Source organism: Rhinichthys klamathensis, unplaced genomic scaffold, assembly GCF_029890125.1.
Source record: "Rhinichthys klamathensis goyatoka isolate OS25496 unplaced genomic scaffold, OSU_Roscu_1.1 h1tg000275l_1, whole genome shotgun sequence".
Classification (NCBI taxonomy): domain Eukaryota; kingdom Metazoa; phylum Chordata; class Actinopteri; order Cypriniformes; family Leuciscidae; genus Rhinichthys; species Rhinichthys klamathensis.
Window position 1 is genome coordinate 362,404 of NW_026606794.1, and position 13,133 is coordinate 375,536.

The 13,133-nt window shown below is 40.7% G+C and overlaps 1 protein-coding gene across 1 annotated transcript; it reads left to right on the forward strand.

Moving 5' to 3' along the window:
- The first annotated feature begins 1,021 nt into the window (after positions 1 to 1,021).
- Positions 1,022 to 11,201, forward strand: efs (embryonal Fyn-associated substrate). The gene is made up of 8 exons (XM_056268530.1): positions 1,022 to 1,217; positions 2,061 to 2,329; positions 3,561 to 4,979; positions 5,084 to 5,206; positions 7,494 to 8,417; positions 8,776 to 8,850; positions 9,893 to 10,144; positions 10,432 to 11,201. Exons 2-8 carry the CDS (start codon positions 2,318 to 2,320, stop codon positions 10,612 to 10,614), a joined length of 2,988 nt encoding a protein of 995 aa, XP_056124505.1. The 5' UTR covers positions 1,022 to 1,217; positions 2,061 to 2,317; the 3' UTR covers positions 10,615 to 11,201.
- The last annotated feature ends 1,932 nt before the right edge of the window (positions 11,202 to 13,133 follow it).

Here is a 13,133-nt window from a genome sequence, read left to right on the forward strand (position 1 = left end):
TGGCTGGACGGTCTCTGGCTGGACGGTCTCTGGCTGGACGGTCTCTGGCTGGACGGTCTCTGGCTGGACGGTTTCTGTAAGGCTGACGTGAAGGAACTCAGGCTGGACGGGGCTGACGTGAACTGACTCAGGGGGTACTGTGAGCTTGCGGGGTGTTTCATCGGCCAAGCCCACAGTAAAAGCTGAACCGCTCAAGTAAAGGGCCAGGTCGATATACCCTTCTAGGGTCCAGCCGGTATAGTCGTCCGGCATCCGCTGAGCAATATCCGCATCCAGCCCGCTCCAAAACAGGTCCAAGAGTTGGGTGTCATCCAAGGATCCCAGATGACAGCAATTTACAAAGTCCCTCACATACCACTCTATCGGCTGTCCGTCTTGGAACATTGAAGAAAGCATTCTTATTAGCACTCCATTGCTGGCAACTGCTGGATCCATCTTTGGTGAGTTCTTCTGTCACGATGCAGCAGAAACAAGGAGGAAGCAGGATCCACATGCAGCACACTTTATTCCATAAACTGAAAACAATACAAAGACTCAGACCAGGAACAAGACTCAGGCGCAGTAAAACCAACATCGACAGTAACAACACAAGAACTCACAAGGACTGAACTGAAACACAGGGCTTAAATACAAGGGCAAACAAGCTAAACAAGATAACGAGGGGCGTGGTATACATGAACACAAACGAGGAGCGGGAAAACAGGGAACAGGACTGAACCAAATGCACAAAGACAGGGGGAACACAGACAGACATCACAACATTCAGAAGCAACATTTTAAAATGTCCATATGTCCAGTGGACAAAAATAACAAGACGAGATAGATAGATAGATAGATAGATAGATAGATAGATAGATAGATAGATAGATAGATAGATAGATAGATAGATAGATAGATAGATAGATAGATAGATAGATAGATAGATAGATAGATAGATAGATAGATAGATAGATAGATAGTCTTCCACTAGAGGGCGTGACGCACTGTAGCACTCGCGCGCTGACGGGCACAATGAGGGGGGAGCGACCATATGCGCTCAACTGTAATTCAAAACCAAGAAGGCCAGGGTAGGGCGAAGCCTGGCGGAGCGAGACGTGTATCTTTAAAGAAAGAAAAGAAAAACAACAGCCGTGCATTGTAGTCTTTTGAGAAGATATGATTTGCGAGGTTTGACTCTTTTAGTGTATTTCCAAATGCTATTTCCAGACATGTGAACGGTAAGACGAATTTAGTTAACGTTTACACTGGCTAAAACGCCGCTTGTTTGCGTCTTTGTGACTGAAATAAATGCATCCTGTATTTTGAAAAACCGCTATTCATGTGTCTAATGCCTTTGGCACTGGTTTATGCGGGGAATGGGAGCTTTTCCTTGTTTTCTTTATTTTATTTCTCCGTTCTTTTAGACCTCTGTTTGTCTCATTGGGGTTGTACTGCATAAAATAAACCTTGAGATGTCTTGGATGGAAAACGAAACGTGGCTTAGTACTGTGATTTTTTTTCTCTCTGATGCAGCCTAGTGCATTTTAAAAGACTTGAAATAGGCTTGGAAAGAAGGATTATAATTCGTCTTTTTTATTTTATAAAAGCAATATACATTTTGTCTTAATGACTCTTGCCTCAAAAGGCAGTGTCCTTGCCTTTAGGCTGTTGTGCCACATCTGCTGAAGTGATTTTATTTATTAATTTCATTCATTTAAATTGAGAATTAGAAGTATGATAATCCTAATAAACATATATACAACTTTAATGAACAAATAGAGAACAATGTCTCATCCTATTAACCCGTAATTACTAATTTATGATGTCATATAGCCCCTTAATCTTCCATCTATTTAGGATGGGCAAATCTAAATACCAAATTGCAGCTGTACTTAAAAATGTTAACAGCCAAATTCCCATGAAATAAGATCTTTTTCTGTCTGAACTCCTCCACGACTGGTCTGACTAGTTTAACCGTTCCAGCTGACTGTTTCTTAAGGTTTTAACAAAGTAAATTCTGTATTACTGACACACTACTATCTTAATGATTTAACAATAAAATGTTTGTTTTGATCCTCCAGGTTCAATATGTGCAGCAACTGTCAGATGTGATGAAAGTCACAGACTGCAAGGGACAACGATCATGGTTTTGAGAAATTGATCTTTCTGGAAATAAAGGCCATCGTATTTACCACCACTGCACAGCTCAGGTTAATGGAAAACCAGATCTGCAAAACCTGCAGATGAGTCACACAGTGCACATGTAAATGGGATACATCTTCTGTGGAGAGCCCATGTGGAATTAACATCCAAAAACTGTGGAGAACCAGCTTCAATCATGTCCCTTTCGGTAAGTGTGTAAGTTGGCACTGTAAAAGTCTTTTCTGTCCCATCTGTAATATTCATATCCATTGCTAGTATGGAGGAGGGGGAACTAGAGCTCAGCTTGCCTCAGAGCACCACATCCCCTGGGGGGAATGAGAGAATGAGAGGGAAATTTAGAGGTATAGACCGACCGGGGTGACAAAAGGACCTAATACAGGGGGACAGATGTTGAGCCCCTCCCCCAAGAGTCTTCCTCATTATCATCAACTCAGCGCCTCTTTCCCTTAATCACTAATTCTCTCTCTCACATAATCACAGACCTCTGCCCTTACTTATGCATTCTCTCTATCAATATTGATTTACCCATGAAGGCAGTAGCGTTGTGTTCTGAATACAAAAGACCTTAAGGCCAACCCATTACATTCATAACGTCACTCGAACTGTACAGCTTATATGTGCTGCCCTTATTCAGATGCTTTTAAAGGAGCAGTTCTTCTGTAGGTTTTATGTATGCCAAGAATTTAGGTCAGCAATTTCATTGCTATGTACTACTTAGTCTAAGCTACATTTGTGTAATAGCGGGTTTTTTTAACTGTGAGACACATTTTTTTGCCGTGATGATGTGCTAGTTCTGTTTAAGTAAATGGGAAAACAAATTGATTTATGCCCACTGGATTACTGCTACACAGGTTGATCAACCTGGTGGAAGTGGCCAGGTTAGATCCTCTATGTTGTATCCTTTTTTTTTTTTTACTTCCCTTACTAACACAATGGGGCTCAAATGCTACAGAAGTAGAGTCAGCTGAAGGCTAAAATAAATTCATTTTAACTGAGAACATTGAATTTAAACAACAATTGAATTACATTGTTGCTAGCAGTCTAGTGAAATCTAGCATTTCTACTGCACTATGGCTGTCCTTCCCCATTCCCATCAGAGGACCATGTTAATGCCTTTTTTCTCTCTGTCTCTCTTTTTTTATTTATGCAGAATTGTATTATGTTTTGCTGCTTTTGTTGCATTTGCATTTAAGCCTTTAACAGACACTTTTATTCAAAGCAAATTATAACAGAGGAGCATAAGCAATATTTGTCACAGAGCCAAAAAAAATTCATAGAGTACAATGTCAGGTTTATTAGAAAGCTAGCCTAGGAAACAAGCAAGTGCAGAGGTGATTTATGTCGTGGTATGTCTTATTTAAAGCCTTTGGATCCTCCTCCTCTTAATATTGTCTTGTTTTTTTTTTATTGTCTTGTAGACAGTGCTCGCAAAGGCTCTTTTTGACAATGCTGCTGAAAGTCCTGAGGAGTTGGCATTCCGCAAAGGTGATATATTGATGGTTCTGGACCAGGAGCAGGACGGCGGACCAGGGTGGTGGCTTTGCTCTTTACATGGCCGCCAAGGCATTGCCCCCGCCAACCGATTACGCCTCCTCCAAACTGCTCCTACTCCCGCTTTGAGTGCTGGTACAGATCCCCGACGGGCTCCTAGTGTGGACTCTGTCCATCTATCGTCTAGCCAGCTTTGCAGGGTAAATGGATTGAGCGCTGAAGATTCAGATGGGGTGTATCTCTCACCACCCAGCTTAGCTGAAGGAGTGTACCAGAGCCCTGGGGCTGCTCCGTCTCCAATCAGGTCTGGAGAGCTACGTAACTCTGATGCAGGAAGACCACGATCGCATTCTAGTTCTGGCACCAGGCCTCGTCCGGACTGGGGGGATGTGGGTGTGGCGGGACGACCCCGCTCGCCCTCACTTAGAGGACGGGGTGGTGAGTCAGGGACCCTCTACCATACACCCACCTCACCTGTACCACTGGCTGCACAACACAAATCACAAGGTGCACTGGCATCAGACTCAGTGTACCTGACTCCAAGTGCTGTTCCCAGGTCTGCAGCAGAAACAGCAGGGGAGGCAAGATATTTAAGTCCACGAGATGCAGGGGCTGGGCATTCTGATGGATGCTACTTGGTGCCTAGACCAGCTGTCACTGAGCTGACCAGTGAGAATTTATATCAGACTCCTACAAGTGGTACCCCAGTGGCAGGACAGTGCGTACCGGGAATGACTTCAAGACTTGCGGATGGGATTGCACCCAAAAGTACCTCGACTTCTTCCATTAGTCCTTCTCAGAGTAAGACTGGCCAGGATGCCCCAGGAATGTACCAAACCCCAACCCTGCCTGGGGGAGCCATATCAAGGACCCCTCAATCTGAGCGAAAACACCCTGCTGGAACTGTAGGAGTGTCTGGTGCCTCAACACCTGGCCAAAATCTTAAGCAAACACCTCCTTCTGCACGAGGATCCCAGAAGGGTACTACTTCAACTCCTCCTGCTGGTCGAGGAAAACAGGCCCTGGGTGTCCTCAGAGATTCCCCTCTACTCGCCAGGATGGGAAAGTCCGGAGTACCAGGGTCCCCAAACCTTGGCCGCAAACCCCCTCCCCCAGCACCTCCTGTTAGAAGTGTAACCAGGAAGGATTCACCACAGTCTAACTCAATTCCACCCACTAAACCTGTTCTTCAGGCTCACCCTGCACCCCCACTAACAAGCATGTTGGAGGCAGAGAGACATGGAAGTAAAAAGGGACACACGCAAGCAGAAGAGATGAAGAAGAACAGTGAAATGGTGACCAAGAGGGAGAGTGCAAGTTCTCAGGATGAGAAACTCAGTGAGGAGGTGAGATAAATGAGAACTTGTTTGGAAGTAGGAAAGCAATTGTAGTTCTGCAGAAAGGTAGAGATCGCCAACGAGATTTTGAATGCTTATCCTTGTTTCTTCAGGTATATGATACACCACCCACTAATAGGTGGCAACATCCAGTTTCTGCTATGCCTTCTGAGGAGGAGGATGGGATCTATAACACACCTCGTGCTCTACCCCTACACACTGACCAGGCCTCTGAGGTAAGAAATCAAACACAAAAGGAAATGCTAGGGAGATGATTCTGCTTTTGTCCATACAGTGAAAATGAATGTGGGCCGAGTTCCAAAAAGAGTCGAAAAGCACAGTAAAAGTAATCCATACCATGTCTTATGAAGCCATATGATAGCTTTGTGTGAGGAACAGACTGGAACTTAAACCTTTATTCACTGAAAAAAATCTTCCCTTCTTCCATAGCTCTCATATCTCTTTTAAACTGCGGCACATTCAGACTAGTACATTGCGGTCTGTCATGAGCCACACAAGTACCAATGGTCATTAGTGTGATTGGCATCAAAAGCTAATGCAACATGTCTTCACATAGCAAATTTGAAAATGCACTACTGTTATAAATTTGGGGGTTGGTAAGATTTTTTTAATGTTTTCGAAATAAGTCTATGTTCTCCAAGGCTGCATTTATTTGATAAAAAATACAGTCAAAACATTAATACTGTGAAATATTATTACAATTTAAAATAACTGTTTTCTATTTTAATATATTTAAAATTTTAATTTATTTCTGTGATGGAAAAGTTGAATTTTCAGTAGCCATTACCCCAGTCTTCAGTGTCACATAATCCTTCAGAAATCATTCTAATATGCTGATTTCTGCTCAAGAAGCCTTTCTTATCATCGTCACAGTTGAAATTGGTTGTGCTGCTTAATACTTTTGAAGAATCCTTCATACTTTTTTTTTTCAGAATTCTTTGATGATTAGAAGGTTCAAAAGAACAGCATTTATTTGAAATAGAAATGTTCTGTTATGAAATAGTAACATTATGAATGTATTTACTGTCATTTTCAATCAATTGAATTTAATTGCACAATAAAACTATTAATTTCTTTTTTCTTTTTGCTTGTTGACCCAAACATTTTGAACGCTATTGTACATTAATGTAAATAAGACTTGAGCTTAAGTGTAGGGGACTATTTCCATTGTAGGGGTGAGTAAAGGATGACAGATTATTAATCTGTCTGAAAATTTGCTGAAAATTAATCTACTTTTAAATATAAGAGGTTTTGCACATTTATGTACAATCTCTATATTTATGCTGCACATTGCACTTCTTGAACTTTAGTCTATTTGTGGCCTCTGTCTGTATGATAAATTGTTGTGAGCTTTGTAGCCTATATTTTGATGTTTGCGGATCAGCGTTTTTTTTCCATTACATTTACACATAATCTCTCCTCTTGCTGTTTTTACCTCACTGTTTTTCTTGTTCTGTGTTTCTCATTTCTCGCACTCCTCTCCTATTTCTTTGTTTTTAAACCACACCTTTATTTCTGCTATGAGCTAATCCCATCTAATACTTTTTGTCTTGTTCACACAAGTCACAGCTGCCTGTTGGCCTGGGCTGATCAGCCAGACCCATGTGGCTCTCTTCAGCCCTCCACCCACAATCTTTCTAATCCTCTATCCATTTTTCCTATTAATCCCTACTGAATTCTCAGCAGTGGATTTTTGTGCTTTACACAGAGAATCAACTGTAAATAAATGTAGCAGCTGCAGCAACCATATAATTATGTCTTTTGTTAATGGATTTTTGTTCTTAATCCATAGATGTTGTTAGTCAGTGTCAAAGTGGAACCTGTCACATGGCAAATTAGTCTTACAGAGGCTCTAGTTACATATTGATAGCGGCGACACACAAGAGACACTCCAAGGTCATTTAACTATGCACTGTTAGATAACATAATATACTAAAGGCTGGAATACACTACACAAATTTTGCCCAGTTTTTTGTGCTGATTGCAGTTTGGACTGGAGGAGTCGACATTAGTTGCTGAAAGTCAGAGCCAGTCTACAGATTATGGGCAACCAGTTGATAGATTTCACAGAAAATCACGTAGTGTATGAAGGGCACATATACTTTGATTTAACTTCAGATTATAATTCGATCCAGTTGGAGGATACCACACGTTTGATATTTTAAGCTGGTTTTGAAACTCGGAATGACTTGACAGTCTGTTAGTGTGTGATCCTCAGTCGTTTAGTGTACGATGCCCAGCTATTCTCTGTAATCGTTTACAAAGTCTGCAAGTGTATGATGCCTAGTGTTTTAAAATCTGTTAAAAAATCTGTGTAGTGTATTCCAGCCTTAAGTTGATCAGTAGCCAAGACTTTGTGTTCCCACTTAACAGTTAAAGAAACAGCATGATTACTGCATCAAGGCACAATGGCATTCATGATCACTATAATAGTGCATAAGTGAATGGAGTTTGAGATCCAAAATCGGTTGTAACTATGTTGTCGTCTCTCAATTCTTTCAGATTTATGATGTTCCTACTCTGGCCCTGAATTCCTCTTCTGACCATCAGCAGCAAACCTACAATATTCTGGGATCAGCTGCTGTGGCTGGAGATGCAGAGGATGAGGATGTGTACAGTGTTCCCAGTCTTCCTGGTTTACCCATGGAGGTGAGTGAGGGATTGACTGCAGAAACCACTGGAAATGGACGTAGCTATTCGATTTCCAGTCCAAGAAAGCAAGACTTAACCTCTGAGGATGTGTCAGAACCTGACGGAGGCATCTACGACATGCCAGCCCTCACTCTGGAAATCCCAACACGGCGTTTGTCTGTATCAAGCACCGGCTCCGGGGACATCCAGTGGAAGGCGTCTCTCTCTGCTCTCGTTCAATCCGCTCTGACCTCCACCTCTCTCACCACCACCCCCTCCCGAGACCTCGCCACGGCATTGGCTGAGATCCTTTCCGTCTGGAAGGCTGGCCATGTTGGTGATGTTCCTCCAGTTCTCCAGCAGCTTTGGTCCCGTCTCTCTGACCTGCTTCCTGCCCTCTCTGTGTGCGGTACGGCCCCTCCAGCTGATGGTCTGCTCACGATGGTCCGCTGCGCTCTGGAAGACTCCGCTTCACTTTTACAGAGTCAAGTGCGACCTCGTCTACCTTCTCAGGAGTCTCTGTCCCGGAGACCTCTACCTGCTTTGCCGGTGGCGGAGGTCAAACCGATCTCAGGGGACATGGGGTCACGGAAGGGCAGCTGGATCCAGGAAAGACCACTGCCGCCTCCGCCACCCACAGCTTTCCCATTGCCCTCAGCACCAGTTTCATTAGCCCCTACTGTGGGAAGGATGGAGGATGAGGAACAAGGGAATGAGTATGCAGGAATCGGTCTAACTCCTACTCCGCTGCCTTCATATCCTGTAGGTGATAGTGTGGGATACGTCAAACTGCAGGTTAGACACCTGTTTATAGAGAAATTGTAAAGTATGTATGGATATAATGCTGGAAACATGTTCAAACACTGATGTTATTGCTCCAAATTTTATTCAACAAGTAAGTATGAGCACAAGTGCTCATCAGGCAGAGGGTTTCAAAAATTGCACTTGTCAAATACAATTTGGAACAATAACATCAGTTAACTTTTTCTTGTTCATTCTTAGTTAACTTTCTGTCTTGTTCATTCAGTCAGACATTTATTTATCTTTTCACTCTGTTCATGTTTTGGTGCCTGTAGTCGCCTTTGTTGAAACATTTCTGTGGTCTGCAGTTCTCTTTTTGCAGACATTAACATTTTTTGTTGTTCTGAATTAGGGGAAGCCAGAGCCTCCACCAGACATCCATACAGAGCACAGTTCTTCACAGCTTATCACCACAACTGATAATAAAGTAAGTCTTTGATTCTCTGTTATGCCCCCAAAACACACACATACACTCACACACACTAAGGGTCAGTCATACAGAAGGTGTTTTTGCATTCTGGCTATTATTTGTCAGTGGATGATACGTTTCGGAGTGACATCTTTGTCTGTTGCAATGCATTTAGCTGTTTGTTTTTTTTATCTTTCACCATGAGAATTGCATTTTAAACACTCAAAGAGCCACTGTAATAATACTTAAAATTATACCTAAAAACAGAATATGGGTTTAAACTACAAATAACAGCCCACTCACACACTGAAATGCATCATCATAACAATTTTGGGATGAAAATATTTGCATGTTGAATGCCAAAGTCACAAAACATGGTCACTGCCTACTGACGCCATTGCTGACTGATTTGGATTAAACTTCTGTCTCAATAGTACCTCATAAATGCACTTTCATTCAAAAGTTTGTTGTCAGTAAGATATTAATTAGTTTTTTTATTATTAATTTTATTAATCAAAAAGGACAGTATTGTTACTAAAAAAAGCAGCACAACTGTGATAATAATTAGAAAAATATTACTTGAGCATATTAGAATGATTTCTGAAGGAACATGTGACTGAAGACTGTCGGCAAAGCTGAATTTTTAGCAGCTACTTCTCCAAAGGAATAAATTACATTTGAAAATATATTCAAATAGAAAACTGTTATTTTAAATTGTATTAATGTTTCACAATATTACTGTTTTTACTGTATTTTGTATCAAATAAGTGCTCCCTTGGTGAGCTTACAAAAGTTATTTTAAAAATCTTAGACTTCAGAAATTCAACACCCAACCGAACCCTTTCATAGATAAGCTACTCTGAATGATTTTCAACTAAGCCTAATGAAACTGTATAGAGTCTAAGAGGACTGCTCTGAGATTAACATACTTGCAACTATGCTGTAGGCCTTTAAATATGCATTTTTAGATATTTTATAGGGCGCTAGTATCTGTTCTGTATCTTAATATACAGTATATTGTGTGTATAAATGAATGATCTTATTCTCTATTTTTCTACAGTTGACTCCTTCACCCCAAGTTTCTCTGACTCTGGAAGATTCAGAGCTGCTCTCCTTCTATTCCTCCCAAAGTCTCTCTCATCTTTCTTGCCTGGCCGATGCCATCGACTCCCTGTTCACAAGTGTCCAAGGGAACCAACCACCCCGAGTTTTTGTTTCCAGGGGGAAAAGTCTCATCGTGACTGCACACAAACTTGTCTTTATTGGAGACACACTTGCACGGCTTCTCAGCTCTTCAGACCTCAGAGCAAAGGTTAGAACATGGATACTCTGATTAGAAATGTTATTATTAGAGGTTTTGTTTATATGTTTTTGTACAAATTCTTGATTACAAGTGAATGTACTTAATGATTCATGCCGTGACAAGTCAAATTGTGAGTCATGGTTGATAACCCAAGGGCAATAGTCAACAAGAACAGTCCGGGAAATGAACAAGCTGTTGGTAAACATGTTGACTGGTCAGTTTCCAGCAATGTGCTAATTATAAACAGGTGACATTATTTAAACACATTTACACACAATTCCTATTTGTCTCCTCAGGTCACCACCTCCAGTGGACGCCTCTGCCAAGCTCTAAAGGCCGTTGTCGTGGCAACCAAGGGTGCAGCCCAGAATTATCCTTCAGTCCCTGCTACGCAAGAAATGGTGGACAGAGTAGCTGATCTATCCCAGCATGCAGCTGGGTTCTCTGGGCTTTTGCAGCGATTAGCCGAGATATCTTGATGTTATTTGTGCGGGATGTAACTTTTATTATTTTTCACAGTGGAATGCCTTATTATTTTTGTTATTTTTATATATATATATTTCACAATTGATTGCGTTTGAGGAGGTATCAAAAGCGTGTCACTGCTTGTATCGGTTCAACAGTGATAAATGGTGATCAGACAGTTTGTGAGTATGTGTTGGAGTGTATCTGCTTGCCTGTGTAGGTTTTTGACACTTTAGACTGGTTTTTCTTTTTTTTTCTGGTGCCAAGCACACTTAAAACGTTTTAATAACTTATTGATGGATGTTTTTGTTTGAAGATGTTTGCAACCTCAGGCACATTTTAATAGCTTTATTTTGTCCCCTTAACCATATTGATATCAATGAGGTAAAAGTGATTTTCGCTATTTAAGGGTGCTCTTGTAAACTGGTTTAATTATTCAGTTTGTTTGTAAATGTGAAGTGGCCTTGGTGTTATAGAGATTGAAGTGACTAATTTGACTGCCCAGGAGGTTTCAGTTGTGCTGCAAATGTAACTAAAACAGATAAAGTTAAACTAGTTTCCGAAGTTGAACAAGAAGGAATGCTTGATTATTTAAACAGACATGAAGAACAAAACTTTTGGAGTGAGCGATTCAATGTTTAATTGAATTTTTGGGAGAGATATTAGATAGTGTTTTCCCACAATGCGGATTCAGAGATAAACCTGTCTGTCAGGTCCACTCAACCTCTTTTTCACACTCTTTGTTTCCCTCACTGATTTTTTTTCTTCCCGTAATTCTCACACTCCCACAGTCAGTTTCTGCACATGCTCACAAAGGCAGCTTAAGGGTGAAGCAGTTTGAGCAACAGCTCTTGCACAACTAATATTATACAGGGTTTTTTGTTTTTTAAATATGCTATGCAGCATTTCTGAGCAATATTATCTATTCGCTTCCAGAGTGGCAGTCGAAATGCTGGTGCTTACAATAATTCATATGTGAACAGGCTTAGTTCTAACGAGACTGAGCTTTGTGTATTTTACCCATTTAAGAGTGCTTACACATGTTGAAACATGCACCTGTTTCCCTCCTGTCTTGAAAAATCAAGTCTGTGTCATAAATGTACACTCGTGTTTACAAGACGCCCTCATAGTCTGTACCTCAGAGTCCATTCCTCCATCTGCTCTCTCTCTCTCTCTCTCTCTCTCTGCTCCTTCCCCCATCTCTGTCTGTAAATGCCCACGTCTCATCATTTTATATTCAGGATCTACATGCCACCGCCCGGTATAATGCTATCAGTGTTATTCTTGCTGTTTGACTTTAGTTTAGGTTGACTGGTTTATTTGGCTCATTATGACTTTACAGTGATCAACATGGAATAAAACTTGCAATTTAATGAATCAGCCATAAAATGTCATAGTTTAAATCTCAAGTAGCCTTCTATATATTTCTGCCTTTAAAAAAAAGTGGCCTTTTTAGTTTTTACATATTTTGTCAGTCCTATCACAATGGATGCAGTGGACTTGGTGTTAAAAAGTGTTGAAAAGTCCAAATGAGTGGATTAAGTTTTGAGGCGGTTCTAGATTGTTTACCCTGGTGTTGGTGTGTTAGTTGACTCAAAGTGCCACCTGGTGGGCTTTATCAGTATTACTATACAACCTACTTGGATAAGTAAGAAAAGAAAAGAAAAAAAGAACCTCACCTCAACAGGTACTTCAAAATATACTTTTAAACATTTTCTGGTAGATGGACAAAACTACAGGTTTTTTTTCTTTTCTTTTGAAGGAGCTCTTCTATCCTTCTGTACAAAATATCTATTATGTATATATAAACACTGCAATTATCCAGTAGTCCTCAACAAGCAAGCTTTCCTCTGAAAAGGCTCACATATCTTGTTTGTCTTAAGTTCTTAAATTAAGTGCTTATAGTAATGCTTAGATTTGATGGCCCTATATAGTTATATTTATTTGGTTTTGTTAATCAAATGTCTGCATGGCTTTAAGTTGCTTATTAAAGAAATATATGCACATGTAACCAGGGATGTTTCACGCAACTTTGCATTAATAATTCAAAGTTTGCTTTAAGAATGTGATTTTTCTTTATTTGGTACCAGAATGTATTTTTGACATGCATATTTTGTGCTTCTTTACACTATGTTAATGTTTTGACATTATGTTTGTAAGACACGCTCCACAGGTACTTTGCATAGAGAGAGAGTCTTTGGTACTTGTCAAATGGTGAGATTCAAAATACATTTTTGTTACTGAACACAGAAAGTTGTGGTTATTTCAGTTGTTTTGTCCTGTGTCATGGTTTGCTTGTTTAAAATGTTTTGTATGTTTCACTGATAACCAGCCTTTGCTGGTCTAGCTATCTCCCAGCCTGGTCAAGTGGTTTCCAGCCTAAAAACCCATTACGCTTCTTGTAATAACTTATGAAGGACACAGGGGTTAAATGACTGCCTTGCAATGTCAAACTGTTGCTGTATTGTAATATTCTGGGTGCATATTGCAAGGAACAGCTGAAAGCATCGTTTATGCCCGTTCTTTGTGTGTA